This window comes from Mirounga leonina, unplaced genomic scaffold (assembly GCF_011800145.1).
Source record: "Mirounga leonina isolate KUSES-001 unplaced genomic scaffold, KU_Mleo_1.0 Mir_175, whole genome shotgun sequence".
Classification (NCBI taxonomy): Eukaryota; Metazoa; Chordata; class Mammalia; order Carnivora; family Phocidae; genus Mirounga; species Mirounga leonina.
In genome coordinates this window covers 31,332,533-31,360,206 of record NW_023270453.1, presented here as the reverse complement: position 1 = coordinate 31,360,206, position 27,674 = coordinate 31,332,533, and the positions used below count along the sequence as shown (strand labels likewise).

Sequence of the window (27,674 nt, the reverse complement as noted above, 5' to 3'; positions counted from 1 at the left end):
ACAGTGAGAGAGGGAACACAAGCAGGGGGAGTGGGAGAGGTAGAAGCAGGAGGCTTCCCGCTGAGCAGGGAGGCCAATGCGGGGCTCGATCCCAGGACCCTGAGATCATGACCTGAGCCGAAGGCAGCCGCTTAACCATCTGAGCCACCCAGGCGCCCCAAAAGCGATTTCACGAGCCCGAGAAGGGATGTCGAGAAAGTCACTGACAAAATCGTGCTCTCATGGAGTTCCACCCTATCCAGGAACCGTCCTGGGACCTGCTGGAGAGCAAGTGAAGTCCATTCTTTTGTAAGAGCTTCCAAAAGCCAATTTATGTAGTGTTTAAAAGTGGATTATCAGTCACCCCAAAAGGAGAGTTACTGTTGTAAAAAGCATAGGGTAGTATTAGTCCCTGTTGGCTATACCAGGAAACTCTAGCCAACTCGCCCAGCACAGAGAATAAGGAGGTTTATCATCTCATCTCATAGATGAGATCTCATAGATCTCAGGCTCTCAGCCAGGCCAACTCCAGGATCTGGATCTTGCTGTGAATCTGCTCGCTGCCCCCACACCTGCCACTGCACGTGGCCCTTTCCTCAGACTGGACCTTCTCAGATGGCTGCCATAGTCCTGAATTTGATGCTCAGAATTGACAGGGGGCTTTTTAAAAGAAATAAAACCTTTCCCAGGATCCCAGCAGCTATCCTACCACAGTTCCATACCCAGACCTGTTCCTAGCTGGTGGCCTTACGAGGAAAATTGCCACGGCTGCCTCGATCCTGGCTCTGGGGGTAAAGCCCATGACTTTCCAGAGCAGGAAATTTCCCAGAACAAAATCGGGACTTTTTTCAGCAAAAACAAAAAGGAAGAGCATGGGTGTTAGAAGGCAGTCAGCATTGCCTGCCGCAGCCAGGAGGAAAGAACCCCACGTTCACGCCTTATTTCAGAAACAGTGTCGAAAAGCACTGTGTTCCCGGGGCGCCTGGGTGGCTCAGTCGGTTAAGCGTCTGCCTTCGGCTCAGGTCATGATCCCAGGGTCCTGGGATCGAGCCCCGCATCAGGCTCCCTGCTCCGCGGGGAGCCTGCTTCTCCCTCTCCCACTCCCCCTACTTGTGTTCCCTCTCTCACTGTGTCTCTCTCTGTCAAATAAATAAATAAAATATTTAAAAAAAAAAAAAAGAAAAGAAAAGCACTGAGTTCCCATTGTGCACTGAGCCTGTGCTGGGGGGTTACACACATCATCTCTGAAAGTCACAGCAACTCCATGCGGGATCTATTATCATCCCTTCTTTAAAATCAAGGAAACGGATGTTCGGGGAGGTGGAGTAGAGTGTCTTGTGGCATTTGAGTAACAGATAGGATTCAGAGTCAGTGCTCATTTCTCTGTCTCTGTCTTCCACCCTCTTGTTAGTAACAACCAGGCCTTCATTAACAAAGAGCGTGGTAGTTCTTTTGCAGTATCAGAAAACACTGGAACTCTGCTTTTCCTTTGACAAAACGGGGAGATCGGAGTTTCTCCCCCACAGCACCTACTAACATAGAGCTTATGAGTTGCCTCAAGTTTCATATATTCATTCACTATCCATCTGTCCATCTGCCCGTCCATCCATCTGTCCATCCGTCTGCCAGCGGTCATTTATAGAGTAGCAGGTCTGTTCTTGTCATTCTGAGAATGGATATCTGGGGTATCAGTTAAATAGATTTGCTCTCTGCCCTCACAGACCAGCAGGGGACACCAAGGTGGGAAGCAGGCAGCCCCAGGACAAAAGTAGAGGAATGTGCAAGAATCAGGAGGAAGGAGGCCCAGCTTGGTTCAGCTGGGCCAGGGATGATCTCCTCTGAGAGAGGAGCAGGCCGTGTCTTGAAGGGTGAAGGAGAGTGTGCCGGGCAGATGTGGGCAGGAAGGGAGCATTCAAGACACAGGGCAGAGCGTGAGCCCGGTGTGTGCCAGAGCCGCCTTGAAACCACTCGTGGGTAGATCCAGGACCCTCAGGTGTTAAAGAAGCATGTGAAGGTTTCTCGTCCATCAAGTTGTGCATTTTAGAAAGAACAACCTTGCTCAGTCTACCCAGGATGCATTTTCTCTTTCCCTTCCAGGTTTTGTTCAGGATGTCAGTGTGACAGGCTAAAAACACTCCTTTCCAGCCCCCCTTACACCTGGTGTGGCTACTGGTCCCAGTCCTGGGATTTAGCAAGTGGGGCAGCTGCAAAGCTTTTTGTTGGCCCTTTTCTCTTGTTCCTGCTTGGAACTTGGACACAGTGCCTGGAAGCCCTGCAGCCATCTTGGAGTCCTGAGGACAAAGCCACAAACTGAGGATGGCAGAGCAGAAAAACAGAAGGAACCAGCATTCTTAGTGAAATCCTTGAGCAAAACTGTACCCACCCTGTCCACCTGCCTCCTTTCTTTATATGGGGTGGATAAATACAAATGCACCTTTTACTTGTTCGAGCCACTGACAGCTGACTGTTGTCCTGATACATCTAGGGGCAGAAAGGAGGGCAGCTGGGAAGGCAGGAGGGTAAGGAGGGCGGGCAGTCACAAAGACTGTCCTGAGGGCAGAGAGCTGAAAAGGCTGTGAGCAGGCTCTAGCAGAAAAGCAGTGGGACGAACGGCCTGCATCCCTGGAGCAGGTGACTGGTGCGCTGGCCCAGGGAAGCCCACAGGAGGAGGAGGCACAGGGGGCGAAAGAAGTGAGTGAGTCAGGAGGGGAGGGCCTTGAAGCAGTCCAGGAGCTCTGGAAAGTGGAGTTGTCACGGGCGGTACGGCTCAGGTCAGGTGGAGACAGTGGTCATCCCGCGGGAAGACAAGGGCGTGGACAGAGCCAGGGCCGACCACCGTCTTAAGGGGTGGAATGGAAAAGCACACTATTTGGCACGTGCCATACTGCAGTCTTGCCATCTTTCTTTCTCCAGTTCCTGAGATGGAAGCTGACTTTTCTAAGGTCCTCACGTTTCAGTGGCAACAGCTCCCCTCCCAGACCTCCCTGGCTCGAGTCCAAGCTAGAGCACTCTTTCCCCAGCACATTTCATCTTCGACACCCTGCAAAACATCTCCCTTCCGCGGCTTGCTGCCACCTCTGTCTACCTCCCTCGAGTATTTTTGGACAGATTTCCAGTTTGATACATGAACATGCCGTCAGTCAAAACAATCTTTTTAATGAGCCTCTTGTCCTGACAGCTGTGTTTAAGATAGGGCATGGAAGCCGGGTAATGGAAATCTAGAAAATTGTCCATTCTGGATTGAAACCTTAATGTGTGCCCCGCTCTGCATCTCACACACACAAGCCCACTATCTTCTTTTAAAAATAAAGAGGAAATTATGAATAGTGAAAAAGATGTAATTTGTGCAAATGAAAAAAAAAAAGATCTTCTGATCAGATACTTAGAGAAGGCTCAGAGGAAGGTCTAATTATTGAGCGGCGTCCGAGTACGTCACATGCAGCTTCCTGCCACGCAACCTTGGGCATGGCTCTGAGTGTCCCTTGATCTTCGAAGTAACCCTGGGGGTGGTCGATATTAGTCCTGCCTTCCACCCGGGGAAACTGAGGCTCAGGGAGTTTGATGGACATGCTACCCGCACAGAGACTGAGGTTCAGGTTTGCATTCCCCTGACCCCTGCCCCAGACTGCTACTGCTTTTTTGGCAACCAAATATTAGTATGAATAAAACACAGCCCTCCTCTTGCATTCCACACACGTTTTGAATCTCTGCGTCATCAGGAAGGGGAAAAATTAAATTACAAAGTTGAGCATAGCTTCCCCTGTAGATAAATAAGAAGTGAGTCTGAATTTTGTAGGAGCATAATTAATTCTTGAGTCCAAATCGGGGAGTGGGGCTCCACTGCAGCCATACCCCCTGGGCTTTGGCTGTGCGGGCAGCCAGGCACCTGCAGGCCTCGGAGAGGAATGATTTCCCAGCAGCACCGCTCTGTGCCCTGGATTGTCCAAGCTCAGGTGGTCCCAAAGGCAGGGGAGGCTCGTGTCCTATAAAAGTAAGTGGGTTCGGAGGATGGAAGTGTAAACATGTTCTAAACAGGACCTGGGCCCCTCTCGACTCCGCTGGGTGTTGGTGTGATGACTCTGACCAGCCGCTCTCTCCCCATCTGCTCTTCTTTGGGGCTTTTGTGGCAGAACCACTTACAACCTGATCAAGCTGAAAATGCACAGCCCTTGGTGCTCCCTGGGCCACTTCAGTGCCATCGAGAATTACAGTTCCATCCCCCTCTCTCACCTTCTTGTAGTTTCAATTAAGAGGAGCCTTGAATGAGGAACAATATAATTTTTGTGGATTATTATGGAGTTGAGGCAAGAAAGGTGTAATTTCTTGAGGGGAGGAAATTTTTTTAAAAAGAAAGAAAAAAAATCTTGTGGTTATAGAGTATGAATGAGTTGGCCTTGAGTGAAGGTCATTTCAGCAACTGGGCCATTAATTCCTACCCAATCAAAAAAAGAGAGAGAGAGAAGAAAAGAAAGAATCCCAAGAGGAGGCTGTGGATCCTAAAGACAAGCCAGATGTTTCACGTCACGTGAACCAAACATCTAGGCAAACGCCTGAGGTAACCCTCTATTTGCAAGCTCCGTAGTGCCCACAGGAGAGGGCGAGGCACAAACCCAGGGTTCCAGCAGCGGCCCCGCCCAGGAACGCCTGGTGCCGCAATAATTTAGTCCTCACCAGCCATCTGGGGCTGCTCACCCCCATCAGCAGGCTGGGTCCCAGCTCCTGTAGGAGACGATGCAGCCCTGGCCCCAGGTCAGGTTGCACAGAGGCAGGGCCTCTTGGCTCAGGTGCTCCGTATACCTGGGAGTCTCTTCCTGTGCTAATGATCCTGCCCCAAACAGGTACAGATGGGCTTCTCCCCTGAGACCTGCCAGAGTGGCTGGGCCATGAGACTCCTTCCTCCCAGGAGTGGTTTGCTCCCAGGTCCCCGGGGCTCTTTGAGAAGCTCTGCTAACTCTGAGTTTCTCCTTGTACCTGAGCAGTGTGCAGAGCTGAAAGGTGCTGAACCCACCTGACCTCCCAGTTTAGAATGGTCGTCTGACAGCCTAGATTTTTACATACCGGAAATAGAGTTTTCAGAATTCTATAGGGTGCTTCTGAGATAGAGCTATATGTCCTGAGTGGAACAGTGAAAAGATACAGTGTTGAGTGAATAAAAGCAAGTCGCACATCCATAGATAGCATATCCCATTTTTGTGAAATTGTGTGTATTTGTATATACGTGTATTGCTATAGACTTATATCTAATAGCTGTGTTATCAGTATAGACAATTTAAAATATCTGGACAATACACATTGAACTGAAATGGGAAGAGAAAGTTCAAGAGATTTTCCTGCCCCTCCTTTTTTTTCATGCTCTGTATTTTTACATTTGATTTTATTTTAGCAAGCATGCATTGCTTTTTTTTCTTCTGACTTTTTATTCAGAAATATTTTAAAGCTGACAGCAAAGTTGCAAGTAAAAAGAACACCTATATTCGTTTTACCCAGATTTATCTAGTGTTTTATCCCAGTTGCTTTATTTTTTTTATTATTTGTGAGAGAGATTGCAAATACATATTTTTCTGATGTATTTGGGGGTAAGCTGCATGCATCATGTGTGTTTGTTTTATTATACCTTCTTACACAAAAGGAAGGCTACTGTGTATGCTTTTTGCGCTTTATTCACATAATTTTTCTTGGCTGTCATTCCATATCTGTTCATGGAGATCTTCCTGACTTTCCCTTACAGCTGCACTGTGTGTGTACCGTAGCTCATTCAGCTGCTGTCCTAAGGCGGGCATTACTTTTGAAGGCAGAAACACAATAAAGATAAAGAGTGGAAAGGAAATTTTAAAACCACCAAAAAGAGCGAGCTGAAGCTCTTAATAGAAAGTCTTTGTTATTTGTAAAGTGGGTGGAGCTATGGGAGAAAGCGGCAGCCAGGAACCCTTGGGCAGCCCTTGGACTCACAAAGAGAGTAATAGAGGCATCCAGAGGTCCAGCTGACCTCCTTAGGTCAGTGTCTGAGGAAGGCTCCCTGGAGCAGGGAAGTGAGGACACAGGACCAAGCCAGGAACAAAGCTAATAAGCAAGGATGTGTGCTCAGGATTTCAGCCAGATCCAGCTGGAGCTCCAGAGCATGAATCACACCACAGCGGTGAACACCTCCCCCCCTCCTTGAGGCAGGGATGCCACGTCCTCCAAACCCCACATACAATAATCCGTTTTAGGGATGTGGAAAAATTAAAAGTAATACAATGAGGCTTGTTTACAGTGCCTGGTCCATAGCAGATCTTCAAAAGATGATAGCTATTACTATTATGGTCATTATTCCCTTTCTTTCCCTCTCCCACCGCACCATAACAGCTTTATTGACGTATCATTACCATTAACATACCATACAATTCACTTACTTAAAGTGTACAGTTCGGCAGTTCTCAGTCTATTCAGAGAGTTGTGCGTTCACCATCATGGTCAATTTTAGAACATTTGCATGACGCTATAAAGAAACCTTGCGAGGCGCCTGGGTTGCTCAGTCGTTACGCGTCTGCCTTCGGCTCGGGTCATGATCCCAGGGTCCTGGGATCGAGCCCCGCATCGGGCTCCCTGCTCAGTGGGGAGTCTGCTTCTCCCTCTTCCAGTCCCCCTGCTTGTGTTCCCTCTCTGGCTATCTCTCTGTCAAAAATAAATAAAATCTTTAAAAAAGAGAGAAAAGAAAAGAAACCCTGAACCCTTTTGCAGCCACTCCCCATTTCCTCCCTCCCTGCCCTAGAAATCTACTTTCGGTCACCATAGATGTGCCTGTCTATTCTGGGTATTTCGTATAATAAGAGTCCTATGCCACATGGTCTGGGGGCTGACCTTTTGCACTCTTGGGTCATTCATTCATTGGCTGTGCCCCCCACCACGGCGTTAGTTCAGTCGTTCAGGTCTCAGGAGCAGGGCAGCTGTGAGCAGTTAGCAGCCAACCCTCCCAGCAGCAGCTGGATGCACCAACCTGGAAAGGGGCCTGGTGAGGACACCGACAGCATCCACCAGCATAAATCATGTGAAAGGGCTTAGTTAAGAGTAAGAGGACAGGGATTATCCAGCATGACAATAGAAAAAAAAAAAACAGGGAGGATAGCACTTACTGAGAATTTCTGGATAAACGTGTGTTGTTCTGGAAGTCTCCCTTTTAATCTTTGAAAGGCTCTGTCTTGTAAGATCACCAAGGAATGAAATCTCAGTGACCAAACTCTCACACCCTTGGTTAGAATTTAAGTTGCTTTCTTTCCTTAAGGATAATTTGACAGTCATATCCAAAGTCTAAAGTATGGGAATATGGAAGACTAAATTTTTCCCCTGAGATTAGGAATAAGGAAAGCTTGCCTGTTTTCACCATTCCTATGTAACAGCATATTGGAGGTTCCAATCATTACAAAAAGCAAGAAAAAGCATAGTAATCAGAGAAGAAGAAATAAAATTGTCCCTATTTGCAGATGATATGATTATTTACTTAGAGAATCCCAGGAATCTACAAAACAATTACTGGAATAAATGAATTTAGCAAGGTCTCAGGGTATCAAGTTGATAGACAAAATGTATTTTTATATACCACCAACAAACACTTGTCAAATGAAACTGTAAAAATAATTCAATTTGCAATAGCATCAAAAACCATAAAATACCCAGGAATCACAAAGGACATGTAAGACTTCTGCCCTAAAAACTATAAAACATTACTGACATTAATTAAAGAAGACCTAAGTAAATGGAAAGATAGACCATGTTCATGGATTGGAAGACTGTTGTTAATATGGCATTTTCCCCAAATTGATCTGTAGTTTCAACATAATCCCAATCAAAATTCCTGCAGTTTTATTGTGGGTAGAATCTGCAAGCTGATTCTAAAATTTCTGTGGAAATGCAAGTTACCAGGGCGCCTGGGTGACTCAGTTGGGCGTCTGCTTTCGGCTTGGGTCATGATCCTGGGGTCCTGGGATCAAGCCCACTTCGGACTCCTGGCTCGGCGGGGAGCCTGCTTCTCCCTCTCCCTCTGCCTCTCCCCCTGCTCATGCTCTCTCTCTCTCTCTCTCTGTATCTCTGTCAAATGAATAAATTTAAAAAAAATCTTTTAAAAAAGAAATGCAAGTTACCTAATAGCAAAATGATTTTGAAAAAGAAGAACAAAATTGAAGGACCTACCCTACCTGATTTCAGAACTGTTAACCTACAGTGATCAAAGCTGGCATTTAGTATTAAAAGATAAACAGATTAATGGAACAGAAAATTGAGTTTAGAAATAAACCCAAATATATATGGTTAATCACTTTTCATCACACATGCTGAGGCAATTCTGGAAATAACCCCAGGGTCCATTAGCAGTTGAATGGGTAAACAAATTATAGGATATCCATACAATGAAATATTACTTAGCAATAAAAAGGATGAACTCTTGATACATACAGTAATATGGAGGAATCTTTCAAAATCATGCCTGCATGATTCTTTCATGAAATATTTCAAAATCATGCTACGTGAAAGAAGCCAGACCAAAAAAGATTGCATACCAAATGATTCCATTATATGAAATCCTATCAATCTGTAGAAACAGCAAACAGGTCAGATGTTGCCTGGGCCAGGATAGAGGGAGAGAGTGACTCCCAAGGAGCACAAGGAAACTTTTGGGAGTGGTGGGATGTGTTCATGATCTTGATCTTGGTGATGGTTTCCAGGTGTGTACATGTGTTAAAATTGATCAAAATATATGAAGTTTATGGTTCTTCAGTTATACTTGACACTGTACCAAAAAAGTGGAGGTATTCTTTGATCCAGTAGTTAAGCTTCCTTGTAAAATGTGGAAAATGTTGATCCTAGAGGTACCTTCTTTGTCTATTTGTACATGTGGTATGGTTATTTTTGCTCTGCCAAAGGGCCTTTGTGTTTGTCGTATGATATTAATAATTCAGTGCTTCTGTTAAAGAAATATTCAGTGATTTAATAATTGATATTATAATGGCTTTCATTCATGAGGAGCCTACTGTGTGCTAGGCACAGTATAGCTGTTTCTCATAGCAGCAGCCTCGCAAGGTTATCTGTGATTATCTCCATTTTTCAGATAGTGAAACTAAGGCCATTCAGTTAAAAAAGAGCCAACGCTGGGATTGGATTTCCACATCTGCCCCACTCCAAAATGGCGCTGCTGGGGCGCCTGGGTGGCTCAGTTGTTAAGCATCTGCCTTTGGCTCAGGCCCGCATCGGGCTCCCTACTCGGCGGGAAGCCTGCTTCTCCCTCTCCCACTGCCCCCGCTGTGTCTCTCTCTGTCAAATAAATAAATAAAATCTTAAAAAAAAAAAAAAATGGCTCTGCTCAGTATAGTAGCCACATGTAGCTGGTCCAAATGGAGGTGGGATCTAAGTGTGTACACTGGATTTTCCAGACTTGGTATGAAAATAATGTAAAAATGGTAATATTTTATTAATTGATTATATATTGAAATAATATTTTAAATATTGAGTTAAAACACATAACTAAAATTAATTTCACCCGTTACTGTTTACTTTTTAAAAGGCAGCTATTAGAAAATATAAAATTACACAAGAGGCTCACATTAAGCAGGACCACTTCAGAGCCCTTTCCACCTCACATTGTCTGTATAAAGGACAACTAGAATGTTAATTCAGCAGCATAGATTTATATTTATTGAGTGTAAACTGTATGCTGGTTGAATTTTATAATCTCTCTTATGGGTACACTGTAAGAGAGATTATAAACTATAAGCCCGTTAGACATTTAATTTCAAGCAAAAATTGTCAGCACACAATTTTTTTTAATGTTTTAGATCTGAGTTACTTTTTTAGATGGAAGGATGTGGACACTCTTCGTTTCAAGTAAATACAGAAGTCTCTTTCTGACCATTAGTACAAATGCTCTGAATTTTTATATAATTGAGTAATTGTTTATAGAATAATTTTGTGTTCATTAAAGCAGTGTTCTCTGTTGGGCAAATACACTTGTCTCCCCTGGTCAGGATGGCATTCATAGTTTTACAAACTACAAATTACTGTTTTCTTTGTTGTTTTCTTTATTTGTGAGAAGTACAGAAAGAAACTTCCTAATTTTTGAAGGATTGAGAAATTGTGGCTGAACTTTGATCACCCAAATGTATTTTTTTAAAAGATGATATGCTTTTTTTTTTTCTCCATTTACTGGGGGTGGCCCTCCTCTCATTTTTGTTAATAGAGTTTTATTGGATCGCAGCCATGCCCACATGTTTACATAACTGTGAATGGTGGTTGTTCCCATGCTGTGAAGGAAAGCAGAGTTGAGTAGTTCCACAGAGATTGCATGGCCTTAAAATATTTACTTTCTGACCTCTTACAGAAAATGTTTGTAGACCCCAGGTCAATTAAGTTATGAGCAATCCTCGAAAGAAGTTCCATGAAAATGTCTTTAAGACCCCACTTAAGTTAATGGGAATTTGGGGATGGGAAGGTTTGAATTCGTGAAAGGCTGACACTGGCAGTGATGGAATGCTCTGATGCTCTCCCCACGAGAAGGAGGAGGATGCAGACTTGAGCCTGGCACCTCACTTGTCTCCATTCCAGCCAGTGGTCAGTCCAGCTGCCCTGCCCTCCAGCGCAGCCAGACTCCGATCTGGAATCCTGGTACTACCAGGCACTCCCCTGGAAAACTCACATAGGAATTTTTCCCATGTCATACAAAGGCACAGAGAAGGACTAGGGGGTGCCCGTGGGTGGTGGTAGGTCACAGAAGCTCCGTGGTGGTCACTTAGCTCCTGCCTCCTCAACACCCCTGACTCCTGTTCTTCTTTCTTCACTCACGCGGCCCGTCTCTCATGTGTTTTCAGTTTCCCTCCACTTGGCAGGAGTTTGGTTAAGAGCACCGACTCAGGGGCCAGACCCCTGGGCTCTGATCACAGCCCTGCCAGAGACAGGCCGAGCGGGGCAAACATGGAATGTGTCTACGTCTGTTTTCCTCATTTGCCAAACTGGGGTAATAACTATGCCTCCTTCATAGGGAAATTGTGGGGCTCACACGATTTAAAAACATGTGAAGTGCTCTTCTTCAGAACAATGTCTGATAGTGAGCACTCCGTAAATACCACTTACTATCATTATTATTACCACAAGAATCACTATCCTACTTCAAGTCCCAGGGCAGATGTGAACAAAGAACTGGCAGAAGTGGAGGGTGTCACTTAGGTCAAAGCTGCCCCCTACAGGGCACGCCTTACTGGGCCTGCAGTGTGTGATCCTTGGCACTTCGTACCTCTAAGGTAATGGACAGAGAGCATCTGCTTCTGAGTCAGCCTGATCCAGGTACAAATCCTGGCTAGGTGACCCCAGGCAAGTCCCTTAACCTCTCTGTGGCAACTCAAAACCCTAACCCAATAGTTAAGAACCTCTTACTTAATGAGTCAGGTGGGCTGTACCCTGATTTTGGATTAGCAGCTGCTGGCTGTTGGCAGGGACCACCATCTCAGGGCCCGCCTCTCAGCGACCTGCCTACGAAATTCTTTACCTGCAGCACGGGTTATTTGTACCTGTTTCCTCTCCATTCACACCAATTTTTTTTTTTCCCAGTGAGTCATGTTTTTTTCCTTACCACTGAGGCAGAATAATGAGTGACTAATGATTTACAACACAGTTTTCCCTGTCACAGCTGACGACGTAAAGATGCACACCATTGTCATAAACGTATACTCAGGATACAAACAAAAGCGGCCCAGTTCAAACATGTTTGTACTTTCCAGGCTTAAGTAACACTAGCACATTAAGGAAGCCAGTTTTTAATATTAAAATTGCACTGGGGTACATCCCGATTTCCTGATTGATTTGAGGCAAGCTTCCAGTATTAGAATATCAAATTATATGGAGATTGCATTCCCATCCTCTGATTGATTTGAAATGAATTTGAATCAAGACAGCTTAAAAATAGCTTTTATAACATCTTTATGACTTGATACCATGGAGAAATAAAAACGAAACTCACACCACAGAAGCTGTCCTCTGTTGATGCGCAGGGGCTGTCTTGTGCCGGGGAATTCTTCTGGCGGTAATTTAAGAAGATGCTTGTCATCTCCTTACAGCAGTTCATAATTCAGAAACAATCTATACGTAATACTCAATTAAGGAACCATAGAGGCATGTCAGCCCCAGATGACTAATGAACAGCCAAAATGGAAATTTGGCACGACTCATGAAAACACCACTAAAATCAATCCCCCGTCCGGGAAACCACGATTTATTAATTCATTCCTTACCTGCACTGAGTTGCGAATCGATGCGTCCCCATCAGAAGCTAATAAAAAGCAGAGATGGGTCCTCGTAGCCTGTCGGCATAAAAGGGCAGAATTGTAACTCGGGCAGGAGACTGTGCATCGCAGGCCAGCACGTGGTGTCTGTGTCCCACTCCAGCAGTGAGCTGCCGGCCCTGCTCAGGAAGGAGCCCCGAGGGCTGATGAGCACCCGCCGTGTGCTAGGTGCTTGCTGCCCGGTTCCATGCTCTCCTTCAAACCTCTCTGCCATCCGTGAGACAGGTGTTAATCATTATTCATCTCACAAGGGAGGGAGTGGAGGCCCGGAAAGGGCAGCGGCCTGCCCAAGGTCCCCAAAGAACAAAGCCAGAGTCTGCAAGGCCGGTTCAGCACTTGGGCTCTAACATGAGTTTTCCAGCTGCATAACTTTGTTTTTTCTCCCGGCCTCGGTTTTCTCATCTGTAAAACGGAGGTGATTCAAGTCTCCGTTGGGAGGATTCAGTGAGATGATACTTGGAAAGTCCTTAGGGTCCTGCTGTTATCCTCCTTCCAAGCCATCCCCATTCCACTTCGCCTCAATACTGCCCTTACTCATGGGAGGACTTGGAGAACATAACCGGGTTCAGAACTGCTGGACTTCCCAGGAGGTGGGAGATAGAAACTCCCTCTGTCATCCACCAGGCTGCTTCTGGCCCTGGTTCCAGCCCGGGAAGAGACTCACGTGCCTCCTCCTCCCTATTCCAGCCAGGAATAGCCCAGAGCCCTGAACTCCACACCAGAACCCGGCAGAATGGAGAGTTACTCGTACCCTCCTCCATTTGACACAGACTTCAGCCTCCTGCCTGACCAACCCTTTGTGCACTTATTTCATGGCCATTCCACGGTGTCTTATTCAAGACTCCAAGATGTGAAGTTCCTGATTGTACTCGTGGGTGGCGGCGGTGGGGGGCTCTCCTTGCTGGGGAGGGGGGGCTCTCCTTGCTAGAGGGGAGGCCATTCTCGACACCGTGGCCCTGCTCACTGACAGTCTCTTTCATCTTTATTGTTAGTCCTCTTAGGTATCCTTGCTAATGCCACATCCTCATTCGGTCACACTTGCTGTGACTTGGGACATTAACAATAAATGGTGAGCCCTGAGGGGTTTGCAGTGGGAAGATGGATAGCACACACATGGCCAACCAGCGCAGCTGTCCAGGGTCCGCTGAGATCTGCTCGGAAAGTTCTGCAGGTCACTTGAACAGCCCCATTAATGCTTCTGTCTCTGTGGACGCCAATAAATATGGCATGAAACTTGAACATAAATGAGTTTTTATGGCTAATTACGGCTAATGCGAGCCATTTTCAAAATTGCCAAGCATTACTTCCAGAATATTAGTTTGCAACTATGAATTAGGCATGAAGAGCCAAATTCAGTGCCCATAATCTAGTACACAACAAAATAATAACAACACTAAGTGGCTTCTGTCTGGCCAAGAGGAACTCCCCGAGGCCAGTCTGATGGCACAGACTTGCAGTGGGCCTCCGACTGCACAGGCCATGAAGCTTTGAAACCCCAGGGAGGCCATGAAGGAAGCAGTCACTTATGTGGTCCTCCGGTCAGTGTGGTCAGGACTGTTCAATTCTCCAGCTGTGGCGAGGACCCTCTGGGCGCCCAACCCGGGGCTTCAGCTGCAAGCGTCTGACCTGAACAGCTCGGTCCCTGGTGTGGGGGCACCTCCATTCCATCTCTCCTCCCCTTCCCCCCGCCCCACTCGGTCCGTCTGGCACATCACCCCCACGCTCTTCACAGCACCTTGATGTTCGTGTTCATGATCACTGATAACATTATACCACGGTACAAAGGAGTAGAAAACGATGTCCCCTCGCTAATCCCAGCCCCCAGCCTCCCCATGAAATCACCAGTGTGAGCAGTGCGAATGTATCCCAGTTCAATTGGGGGCTACAAACATACGTGCACACCCTCTTATGCATATGCTGTCTATGTTTTACAAAGCCAGGATCACATAATACTTATTTTAACATCTTATTTATATTTAATAACGTATTTGGTATCTTTCAATGCCAGCACATGTAAATCTACCTCTTTTTAAAAATACACCTACTGTAATTTATCCAGTCCTCCCATAAATGAACATCACACACAGTGCCTCGGTGAACACTGTACTGGGTATTTCTGAAGGATAAATTTCTACCAAAGTGGTGGTGTTGGATCAAGGGGAATGCACAATGAAACGTGAGAGAATAGCACCAGATTACCCTCTGAAATGAGTTGTGTCTGTTTATATCCTAATAACAGTAAATGGAAATAGCTCTTTCCCGCCACCGTTGGATGCTCCACGTAGACAAACCTGGGTGTCCTTCCTTCCCATCCCTGGGTGTGGACCTCAGCCAGCAGATGGCCACACCTGCCCGCAGGTGTGTCCCTGTGCCCGCTTCGAGCCCTGACAGCTGTAGTCACAATGCTGTGTTCAGAGTCTCCCAGAAGCAGTTGCTGTAAACATTTTGAGCACATTCCCTTCAGACCTTTCTGAATCCTTGTCAAAAGCAAACAGTTCCATCACCACAAGGATCTCTCCTGCCGTCCTCCTATAGCCGCATGCGCCCCCGATTGCCTCCACCGCTGCGCCTCACTCCTAGCAGCCATATCTATAATTTTGTCATTTCAGGAATGCTACATAAATGGAATCATACAGGATGGAACCTTTGGGGTTTGGCGCTTTTTTTTTTTTTTAAAGATTTTATTTATTTATTTGACAGATTGATAGTGAGAGCGGGAACACAAGCAGGGGGAGTGGGAGAGGGAGAAGCGGGCTTCCTGCCGAGCAGGGAGCCCGATGTGGGACTCGATCCCAGAACCCTGGGATCATGACCTGAGCCGAAGGCAGACGCTTAATGACTGAGCCACCCAGGCGCCCAGGTTTGGCTTTTTTTAATGAGTATAATTTCCTTGAAATCTATTCCAGTTGTTGTGCGTATCGATCGGTTGTTCCTTTTTTTTATTGCTGGGTGGTATTCCATAGCGTGGATGTACCACAGTGTAACCGTAGACCCCGCGGAAGGACATTTACGTTGCCTCCCATTCCTGGCTATTACAAATAAAGCTACTATATACATCCATGTACAGATATTTGAACATAAGTTTTGGGAAACTGGGAAAAATGTCCAGGAGTTCTGTTGCTGGGTCATACAGTAAATGCAATTTCAACTATTACCAGACTGTTTACCAACCAGACTGTTTACCTTCCCACCAGCACTGCAGGCACGATCCAGTTTCTCTGCACCAGACCCAGCATTTGGTGTCAGGAACATTTTAAAATTTCGTGTTTGATTCTTTTTTTGTTTTGTTTTTTGTAGTCATTCTGATTTTTTCCCCCTGCCTCTTTGCTGATTGAAAGCTGCATATTCCATTCGGTTCTTTTGGAAATTATCCAGATGGTTTTTTTTTAAATAAACTTTTTAATTTTAGAACAATTTCAAATCCATATAAAAACCGCAGGGATAATACAGACACTTCCCATGTACACCTGCCTCTAGTTTCCCGTTATTAGTATCTTACACTAATACGGTATATTTGCTATAATTAATGAAGTGATATTGATGCACTTTTATTAATGAAAGCCCATAATCAGGTTCCCTTACTTTTTTACCTAATGTCCTCTTTCTGCTCCAGGATCCCATCTAGCATAGCACACCTCGCTTAGGCATCACACCTCCTTAGTCTCCTCTGTGCTGTGACAGTTTCTCAGACTGCCCTTGTTTTTGACGACCGTGACAGTTTCTCGAGAAGTACTGGTCAGGTGTTTGTAGAATGTCTCTCTATGGGGATTGGTCTGATGGTTTTCTCATGCTGGAGTCCTGGATTGGGAGGAGGAAGACCACACAGGTGTGCCGTTTTTATCACAGTCATCAAGGTGCATCAGGGGTGCAGACTAACAACCTGACTTCCCATCCCTGTTGATGTTTGGCCCATGTCTCCACTGTTAAGTGACTCTGGGAAGGAAGTCCGTATGCATAGTCCACACATACAGGGAGCTCCACCTTCCTAAGGGCAGAAGATCGACATAAATTATTTGTTCTTCTGTATGGGAGATTTTGTCTCTTTTTCCCACATTTCTTTATTTATATTAATTTGGACTAGTGGATTTATTTTTTATACTTTGGCATGAGTTTATTTTGTTGCTTAAGTTGTTAAGGTTTGGCTGTGGGAAGCTCTTTCTGTTGATTCCTGTGTCCCTCTGACACACCCCCCATTAGCTCGAGCTTTTGAGCACTTCCTTCCTTTCTGGCCCAACAAGATGCTCCAGGCTCATCTTGTATATTTCCTGCCCCAGCCCCACAGTCAGCCAAGTCTCCGAGGATCCTTTTATTCAAGAATGGTATTAGAAACCAAGATCTGGACGCTAGGTGTGCTCATGGCCAGTATGTGCCCCTGTTTCTAGGCACTGACAGCCAACGGAGCAAGGAAATACGCGTCTTTATACTAACCTGTGTCCGCACACATCTGTCAATGTCTCTCTCTGTCATTCTCTGTTTTCAACATGGTATTAAGGTAAACATGAGTTCATACTGATGTCTCCGCCTCCCATCACTGCCACACGGGTCATTCTGGCCTCCTTCCCTTCCCCTATATTTTTTTTGAATTTTTTTTTTAATTGAGCTATACCATAAAATTCACACTTTTAACATGAAAAAGTTCAGTGTTTTTTATTTTTTTAAAGGTTTTATATATTTATTTGACAGAGAGAGACACAGCGAGAGAGGGAACACAAGCAGGGGGAGTGGGAGAGGGAGAAGCAGGCTTCCCGCCGAGCAGGGAGCCTGATGCGGGGCCCGATCCCAGGACCCCGGGATCATGACCTGAGCCGAAGGCAGACTCTCAATGACTAAGCCACCCAGGCGCCCCAAATTCAGTGGCTTTAATATAGTCATGAGGTTGTGCAGCCATCACCACTATCTGATTCTATACCGTCACCATTCCACAAAGAAACACTGTGCCCATTAGCAATCACTCCCACTTCCCCTTGTCCCTCCCCACCCCCAGCCCTCGACAAACAATAATCTTCTTTCTGTCTCTGGAGTTGCCTATTCTGGACATTTCATATACATGGAATCATACAGTGCGAGGCCTTTTGCATCTGACTTCTTTCACTGACTGAGCATGGTGTTTTCGAGGTCAGTCCATGTTGGAGCATGTGTCAGTACTCTTCAGTCCTTTTGACAGCTGGACAATCTTCCATCAAATGGATGTGCCACATTTTGTTTATTCATCAGTTCAAATGGACATTTAGGTTGTTTCTGCTCTTTTGACTACTATGAATAATGCTGTTGTGAACCTTCACGAACAAGTTTTTACATGGCTGTGTGTTTTCCTTTCTCCTGAGTAGATACCTAGGAGTGGAACTGCTGTTTATTTTGTTGTGCATAAATAAACTGTTTATTTTGTTGTGCAAATATAACACTTTCATTGTTCATAGTTGCTTCCCCTCAGCTCTGGAAGGCATTACTCTTTGGTTCTGTTATTGCTGGGGTGCCTGCTATCTAATTGTCATTCCTTTATAGTATTTTTGCCATGATATATTTTTAGGGTTTTTTGGTTGGATGCTCCACAATATCCCCATGATACAAATTGATTTTTATTTATCCTACTTAGTACTTTATATATGAAGACCCATATATTCCTTCATTTTGGAAAATCCCCAACAATTGTTTCTTCAAGTTATTCTTACTATTATTTCCTCCTTTCTCCTGTTGCACCTCCTCTTAAGCATCCATAGATACCCCTTTATCCATTCTTTGGGTTCTTTGAACTGCATGTTCTTATTGCTTGTGTCTGAGTCTCTGTGTTGTCTTTTGGTTGGTTCAGTGCCTCCATTCTGTCTCTTAATTCACTGATTTCCTCTCTGATTAGTGTCCAGTTTAGAATTTATCCCATTTATTGAGAGCTGTCTTCGTGTTCTGTTTTAATGGCTGTCTTTAATGGCCATGTTTCTAAGCTTTCATTACCAGTTATTCTCATTGAATTCATGCCTGTTTTGTTTCGTAACATCTGGTTCTTTTCCTTTATTAAGGACTTTTTGATGCCCTAAACATACTCATTTTAAATATTTTTCAGGCAGTTTTATATCATTCATTTCACCTGGAGTAGTGAATTCATATTCCTGATTGAGGAATCTGTAGACTGTCTTAGCATGAAATTTCTTCCCGGGCGGTGGGATTTGTTTCAGATTCAATTTGATTAAGAGGTAATTTCAGCTTTGGTTTTTCCTTCACTTTCTCTCTTGAATAGCTTCTCCTTGTCTAGTGGTTTGGGTCACCTCCACCCCAGCCCCTACCCAGGGCCAGGTCTTATAGTAGAGCTTGAGGGCCCTTGCCCACAGTCACACTGAGAAAACATGTCTCATTTCCTAGACTTGAGCCTGTGTCTGTCCTTCATTCCTAGACCCATAGATTGCTACAAGCCCTAGCCCAGTGCTGTGCTGCAGTCAGCTCCTACCCAGTTCATGAAAACCAATTATTAAATTTTAAGGAATTTTGTGAGCTCCTTGTTAAACAACCATTACTAAACCTTAAATTCTACAAACTCGCCATTAAATAAATTATAATAAAAAGCAAAGGTAATAAATACTCAAAACTGATTATTTTCTAACTATCTTGCTACATGTTGCTATTACCATGCTGGCAAGGTAGTTCACAGCTTCTGTGCCTGTGTGGTAGAAGCACTATATAATGATGCTACCAGGCATCTCTTCCCACGTCTGGGCAGTGACGTCACGTCCTCGGTAATGTGAAATCAGCCACCATCAGAGTGTTTACCCCATGGAAATTAGTAAACATTACAGATTGGTTCTCTTTTATTTTCTGGAGGACTTGTTAGAAACACCTGCATACCACGACCCTAGCCCCAGGCAGCACGCTACAATGGTTTTTTGCATCCTCTTTCCATAAACAGAGGTTCCCGCGCCAACCCTCTTTCAAATGGGGGCCGGGCTTTATTTCCTCCTATCACAGAAACTGCTTGCAGTCTCTGTCACCCTCCAGGAGCTTAACTCCCAGCAGCACTGTAACCCCGCTCATTACTCTGCCTTTCTGCCTTGTTTCTCATCCACGGAGCTATTTGTTTTGATTTTGAAGCTACTTCTGTCCTTTGGTTTTCTTTTTTAGATTTTATCCATCATGGCTCTTGAGTGTGGAGCGGAGGAGGTACATTAAATGTTGAGCATGCTGTACTGTCTTGAATAAAACTCCATAAACATTCTTTTTTCTAGACATTTAACTTGCATAATATGGCTGTTTATATAGGCCTCAAAATATTTCCTTCCGCTTCCTGTATCTCTCCCAAAGTCAGTCACTTCATCTTCTCTCTTCTTGTTCCCTAGCACTTTCTTGTACCACTTATGACAAATGTGTTAATATGTTGTATCGATGAATTATCCTTGTAAGGATTCTGGATGTCACATATGTAGTCTTCTCGTTTATTATGCACTGAGTAATATTAGCGCATTTAATTTTATAACATACTCTATTGCTCCCAGAAGGAAGCCGTGGAGCCCCCAGTTCCCTAAATGAAGATCCTTGGCCCCCTAATGTTTTGTTCCCTCCCCTGCAGGTGTCACAGCTGTGTTCTCAGGCCACTACCACCGGAATGCTGGGGGCATCTACCAGAACCTGGACATGGTGGTGTCATCGGCCATCGGGTGCCAGTTGGGCGAAGACACCCACGGGCTCCGAGTCGTGGTGGTCACCGCCGAGAAAATCGTTCATCGATACTACAGTTTGGATGAGCTGAGTGAGAAGGGGATAGACGACGATCTCATGGGCCTGATGGAGGAAAAGTGACTGCCCCTTGAGCCTGTGTCTGTCCTTCATTCCTAGACCCATAGATTGCTCCAAGTCCACGGTTCACTTCCACTGGTTTCTTACTTTGCCAGAAAGTGCAGCTGTGCACTGCCCCCTGTTGAAATATAAAAGTATTCCAGGCCGATTTGTGGATTTATGTCATTTTGCATAAATCAGAGAGCTGGGTCCTATCCTCCTATCCTAAGTTATATTCAAAATAGAGAGCTGCCCTCCCCTTAATAAAGAGGGGGGTGGGGAAAGCCTGAAAACAAAGGAATAAATGATATTAGAATCTTGCTGCCTCAGTGTTTGAGTCAGTTCTCCTAATGATGGGTTTCTCAGCTCTGCCTGTGAAATCGATTGCTTCCCAGTAGCGGATGGTAAAAGTCTACCTGTCACCCTCCATCCCACCTTGATATCCAAGTGTGGTCTTTGATAATTCCGTGAACAAACCGCATCTGATTGTCTTAGATTGTGTTCACGACTCCCAAAATGCTAGGCAGAAACAAAGGTCATCGCCTTTCCTTCCTAACAAGGCAAATCATTATATCCCATTAGCAGAGCTACGTGGGCTTCTTTTTTTTTTTTTTTTTGCATGGAACTGAGTAGACAACACTTGCTATTAAATTTTGAGGCTCCTACTATTGTTGACCATGCGTTCGATGCTAGTCAAAGTTGAATTTGCCTTCTGGGTGATGAGAAAAGCCTCCTTGGCACACAAATTGGCCATCTCTATAAACCTTCCTCCCCCCGCCCGCCCACCCAGAGACTAGAACTGAAGCCCCAAAGCACCGCCTCTCTGTCTGTTTTGAGTTTCTTCACGGTCCCCTCTGAGGGCACAGGAGCTCCACAGATTGGCGTTCTTGTGTGATGGGGATGGCCCTCCATTTATGAGCCTCTTCGCTGTGTCTCCTTGGACAGAGCAAGCAGGAGTCGATGCTGAGTTCTGAAAAGAAACAAAGCAGGAACCCTGGCGGGCACAAAAACGGTACATTCAGCCCTGTGATCTAAATCGGCGCCGACTTGGATGAAATGAACAGGGGGCAGGATCCATTGGCAAAGGAGCGCGGGTGGTTTAAAATCAACACCGTTTTTATGTGATCTCCTTTGCCGCTGCTTCTGTGTGGCTGCCGACTGCGCAAGATCGTGTCTGTTGCCCCATCCGATGGGGAGCCCCGGCACTCCGTCCCGCCCGAACAACCTCACGGCACCAGGTGGTGGCATCCGTCAGACCCAAACCAGCAGTTACAAATGAACTGCAAAGTCTATTAAATCAAAAGACTTTCTTGTTAAGAAGTTTTAGTCAATGTAGCAAAACCGTGAAAAATTAAAGAGAAGGATAATTGCGTATGTAAATTCATAAGGCACAAAAGAGAAGTTAATTGTGCTACAGATCGGTGATGCACTGTAGCTCGTTGTGTTGTGGCACAAGAAAATTAAAATCTTTCAAAATTAGAATGCTCCCGTTTTAGTATTTTGCCGCAGAGTTGCTCTGTGTTCATTTTTCTCAACAACAGGTGTGGCTTGAAGAGGTCAGGAACAGGAGGTCAGTAAAAAGTAATAAGCAACGCTTATTATGTGCTGACTTTCAGAATCAGATGGCAGGGTCGTAAATGCAGGTGTGGGGCTACTGGGAGCACAGGGAACAGGAATCCTAACGGACCGCCGGAGCCCTCTCTGTTGTATGACGTGTGCAAGATGCTCAGTAGGCTGGGGCACCTGGAATGGGATGGGGAGTGGAGATAATTCAAAGTAATGGAAATGAAATTTCTAAATCTCCTTCCCCACAAACCTAATATGTAAAAGAAATGATTCAAAACACAGCAAAGATACGCAAAGAATAGGGAACCATACGAAATTCTCACCATTTTTTAGGTAACCAGTGGTATTCCCTGATGCTGGTTGGTTCAGAAAGAAATGATTTTGTAGATAAGTGTGTATTGTTCTGATAATAGCTATTTACCAATGCATTCACTATGATTGCCTTTTCTTTAAAAAAGAAAAAGCACATTAAAAAATAAGTGCCTTATGCTGTGGAAAACAATAAAATCCTCCATGATCCTAAGCGCTATGGTGTTGAATGTTTCTTATGTGCTAAGTACGTTTTAAGTGCTTTGGCTCAGAGAGGTGGGGCCACTTGGCTGAGATCACACCGCTCATCAGTGGGGAAGCAAGGATTGAGATGCAGGCAGTCCAACTGTCCAGCCCAGGCTCCTTAACATGATCCTCTCTTTCCTAGAAAACATTTTTCATGGATGAGAGCTTTGTACCAGCTCAGTGGCAACACTACCGTATTCAGCACCATTAACCACCTTTACTGGACAGCAACCCAATGTGAGCTGGAAGCCCTAGGACTTGATCCCAGGGTTTGCAAAGCCCAGACACACCCAGGTCCAGGGTGACAAAGCCTATCCAGATTGTTCGAGTCAGAGAATGTTCACCAGAGGAGACTGGATGACTGAGGTGGACCCATAATGGACTACGGGACACAGCTTTGCCCACATCAGTAAACGCTTCATCACATGATGCTCACTCCTTGCTTACAGGTCCCTTCCCTGGGGGTAGGATACCTGCATCTCCCAAGGCAAGCAGTGCCACCCAATGCTCCCCATCTAACTCATCATTTTAATTGGGGGTGTTAATAGGGGGGCTACTAAAAGGAAAAGGTTATTTAAGGAAATCTAAAATTGAGTTGTCAAGACTCAAGTAGGTTTGTGGAGAGAGGTGGGGAGACACCTAATTGCATTCACCTTTTACAATAAGTAAGTTTATCTCTAGAATTCAGTCATGTTTCCCCTGAGGTTGGAGAATAGGGGGGAAGAGTCTTTAGTAAACTTTATGGAACTGAGCAAACAGAGAGAATGTTTCATAATATCTTGTGATTTCCAGCATTACAAGGTTGTCAGTCCCTGATAGAGTTACAAGGCAAACCCTAGTTTTAAGCCTGAATAACACTAGGACCATTTCCCTTATGTACTGCAAAAGATACCGAGTTACAGATAACTGTAGAAATTATATACACATAATACAGCTTAATATTATAGTCTGTATTCTCATTGAAATCTTTTGAGAAAAAGTACCAAAAACATTATTTGCATTTACTTGAACTCTTAATACTTATTCCCCAAGTAGTGCCTAAAAACAGCTCTGCACAGTTGTGAAATTAAGGAGCAATATTGTATTGAGCTGGGGGGAAAAGGAAGATTTGGGAATCAGTTGTCAAGGCAAGTTCTATTAAAAGCTTTCTGTAATAGACAGCAGGGATTTCTTGTTCACATAACCTTAGCAGTTTTGGTTGCACCTGCAAGAGATAGTACTTGACAGGTAATATTGATTTTTTTTTTTATAACTTCATAAAATACTGTCTTATGTCATTGGAGAGTTCTTAGGGATTCTTGGAATAATAATAATAATAATAATGACTTCTAACACCTTTCTAGAAAAGATTTTACTGACTAAATTCTCTTTTTCCTTCAATGGATTTTTATTGCCATTATTTCTTTACTATTAGACATTACACATAAACAGATATATACACATTGGATTTTTCTTTTAAATAAAACCTAAAGGACCTATGTAGATTTTTTTTAAAACCCTAGATAAATAAAGTTGACTGAACATGAATAATCAGAAGGTACCTTTCATTATCTGTTCTGATATTTGTCTTTAAGAAGTCATTTTCTTCACAAAAGGAACTTTGCACCTCCTGTAGAATAAAGTTCAGACTCCTTCCTATGACTGCCCAGGGCCCATTCACTCTGCCCCAGACCTCCTCTCAGCCTTGTCTGTATGGCCTCTCCTTGTAGAACATCCCACCACCCTTTGTACTGCTGTTTCCTCTGATGGGAACTGGCCTCCATCACATTTTGACCTTAGCTCAACGGTCACTCCCCACAGTGGCCTCTCACCACCTTCTCTGTTGTTATGCTGCTCATTCTCAGGTGTGGCCCTGTTTATTTTCTTCATAGCACACCATTAAGAGATTTGCTGGCTTCCTGATCCTCGTGTGTATTCCCTACCAGCATGCAAGCTTCAGAGCAGCAGGGACCTGGTCTGACTCATTGGCCATTCTCCCCCCCAATGCCTAGAACCATACCAGGGGCATGGGTGGGGGTGGGGCTGCTCAGTGAATACTTGGCCGTGAATGTGGAATAATAAGGTAAGCAAGGACATATAGTAATACTTAATTATCCACATCAACACTCAACAGGGGAGGAAGGAGGGAGAGGAGGCCACATCCCTAAGCCTGTGGTAGTTCTGTTGGGATTGTCCTCAACGTCAGGGATTGTCAACAGGCCAGCAAATAACTGGCAGCATCACTGTTCTCTTTGGTTCCCCACTCACGGTGAAGGAATTGGGGTAATGATCAAGTGTCCTTGACTCTTAGTCATTCTAAACCCAGCTCACTGAATGAATACTCTGCCAGTAATCAAAACAAGTCAGTCCAGAGAAGGGTCTGATTCTAAATTAAAGGATATATGGGAATGTGTAAAAGAGATGGCCGGAAATATAAGTCTGGGACTCAGAAGTGAAAAGTGCATCTTGGAAGTGCTGCCGGAAGAGCTTATGTTCTATGAATGACGTTCCTGACAAAATTTGGCAGCACAGGAGGAGACCTAAGGACAGTGCCCTAAAGCAGACTTTTAGGGAACATTTTTGTTTCCTGCAAAAAAAGCAAAAGATGGAAGCCAACAAGGAGTGAAGGGGAACCTTGCTGAAAAGTTCAGACTGGTGCACACTGAACAAACAGGGAAAGGAATTGGCTCCACTTGCAGTTTAATGCTTTAAGCGCCCTCCCCTCCCCAGACCAGTGTTCTTGCACATAAGTACAGTCTCTAAAAAAACTACCTGGTAATTTGGAGAGTGAACAAAACTAGAACTCAAACCTTCCCCTCTCTCCTCCACCCCACACTTTGCCTTTGTGGAGCACCACATTAGGGATGGATAACGTTACTGAAAAATCCACCATCTACTTACCAGAGAAACCAGGGAGAGAATCCCGGGTCACTGGAGAGGGAGGAATCCCAGAGGGGATACAGCTGGTTAGGAATCTCCTAGTTTTGTATATGAGCTCACACAAATCTCTGGTTTACCCCTAAGTATGCACAAGCAGAACAAGCAGGACAGCAAAAGCCCAAAGAATTGAATGTGATTTAGACAGCTGCCCTGAGCAGAGAACGTACCATGGAAGTCTAATCAAGTTAACTGCCTGCTGATGCAAAAATAAAACCTCAACAATCTTCAGAGGAATATAAAAGAATCCCAGTTCTCTACAACATAACATGCATGATGCCCAGAATGCAATCCAAAATCACTTGTGCAAAATAAACAAAAACAACAAGAATCTATGAGTTACTCTCAAAGGAAAAGACAACCAACCCCGCGATGCCCCAGATGCTGAAATTGCCGCACTGCAACAGGAAGCAACTATGGTAATGCTCAATTGGAAATGGAACGTATGCTGACATTTCCAAAGCAAATGGAAAAATGTTGAATGACAAGGAAGTCTATCTCTTCTGAAAAATAGAACGTATAAAAATAATCAAATGGAAATTTCAGAACTGAAAAAATACAGTATCTGAAACTTTAAAATTCCCTAGATGGGCTTAATATCAGAACAGGGATGAGCAAACATGAAGATAGATGAATAGAAATTAACTAATTTAAAGGCAAAGAGAAATAGAGTTGGGAAAAAAAAAAAACTCAGGGACCTGTGGGACAATGTCAGAAGGTCTAATGTACAGGTTATATGTGTCCCAGGAAGGAAAGAAATAATGGAGCAGAAAAATATTTGAAGAAATTAAAGCCAACCACTTCCCTTACTTGGTAAAAGACAAAAATTCCAGATGCTCAATAAACACAGAAAACATGAGCCATAAAACAAAATATCACCCAACTGAATTTTATAAAGACTCCGCTTTTCAAAAGACACCACTAAGAAAATGGAATGGAAGCCACGGGCTGAAAAATATATTTGCAACACATTTATCAAATAAAAGACTTGTATCCAGAATGTGTAAAGCTCTCACAATTCAATTTAAAAAATAGTTAATAAAAAAGTGGGAAAAATAGTTGCACAGATACTTAACAAAAGAAAATATATGATGAATGGCCAATAAGCACATGACAAATGCTCAACATCACAGCCTGCATGGAAGTGAAAATTAAAACTGCAGTGAGACACCATCTGGCTCTCACTAGAACAGCTGAAATGGCAAAGACAAACAATACTCAGTGATGGCAAGGATTGGGTACAACTCCAACTGCAATATCGGGATTTACAATAAGAAGTACATACTAGGTTTTTTCATCCTTGTCTCTGGCAGAGAGTTCCTAAAACTCTTGGAATCTCCTAAGTGCTAAGAAAGATGAAGGTGCCGGGGCGCCTGGGTGGTTCAGTTGGTTAAGCGACTGCCTTCGGCTCAGGTCATGATCCTGGAGTCCCGGGATCGAGTCCCGCATCAGGCTCCCTGCTCAGCGGGGAGTCTGCTTCTTCCTCTGACCCTCCTCCCTCTCCTGCTCTCTGTCTCTCATTCTCTCTCTCTCAAATAAATAAATAAAATCTTAAAAAAAAAAAAAAAAAGAAAGATGAAGGTGCCTTTTGCTATTGTTCACAAGCCCCTCCCAATGTCACCTGAGTTTATGTTAATGAGGTGACTTTTGGAAAGCTCCTAAGGATGGGGGCTGGTTGTGCAGAGAACGAACCATTTGATTGGAGTGTCCCTCGGGGGAGTGCAGATTGGCTGGAGTTTGAATTAATCACCAAATGGCCTATGATTTAATCCATTGTGCTTATATAATGAAGCCTCCATAAAAAACCGAAGAGATGGGGTTTAGATCGCTTGCAGATATTGCACATGGAGGTGCTGAGAGGGTGATGCACCCAGAGAGGGCATGGCAGCCCACTCCCCCTTCCACGTATCTTGCCCTATGCATCTCTCCCACCTGCCTGTTCCTGAGTTACATCCTCTTCTAATAAACTGGTAATCTAGTAAGTGAAATATTTCTCTGAGTTCTATGAGCCACTTTAGCAAATTAACCAAACCCGACGAGGGGCTGTGGGAACCTCTAGTTTATAACTGACCAGTCAGAAGCACAGGGGACAACCTGGACAACCTGGACTTGCAGCTGAAGTGGGGAAGGGGACAGTCTTGTGGGACTGAGCCCTAGGCTGTGGAACCTGACACCATCTCCAGGTAGAGAGTGTCAGAATTGAGGTAACTTGTGGGACACCCAGCTGGGGTGGAATTGCTTGGTCATGGGCGAGTTGGGGGGGGCAGAGGAGGGAGGTGGGGACCCACACACTTGGTAACAGAAGTGTCAGGAGAGTAGTGAATAAAGGAAAAGTGTCTCCTGCATCTGTGCTCATATACATTCTTGTTGAGAATATTAAATGGTACAACCATGTTAGAATATAGTTTGGCAATTTCTTAAAAAATTCAGTTTCACCTGTGATGCTGCCATTACACTCCTGGGGATTTGCCCAAGGAAAATGTAAACGTATTTCCACATAGAAACTTGAGCCTAACAGCTTACTCGTAATAACCCAAAACTAGAAACAACCCAAATGCCCCTCAGTAACCAAATGAACAAGCAAAATGTGGTACATTCATACAA

At 44.6% G+C, this 27,674-nt stretch overlaps 1 protein-coding gene across 3 annotated transcripts in view; it reads left to right on the top strand.

The window, feature by feature from the left end:
- The window catches only part of CPPED1 (calcineurin like phosphoesterase domain containing 1), a 102,581-nt gene extending 80,455 nt beyond the window's left edge, over positions 1-22,126 (top strand). For all 3 annotated transcript variants that reach the window (XM_035022298.1, XM_035022296.1, XM_035022297.1), the window contains one exon: positions 19,828-22,126. In XM_035022298.1, coding sequence (XP_034878189.1) covers positions 19,828-20,057 — 230 coding nt within the window. In that variant the 3' untranslated portion in view covers positions 20,058-22,126. The remainder of the gene's footprint in view (positions 1-19,827) is intronic.
- Positions 22,127-27,674: the final 5,548 nt, after the last annotated feature.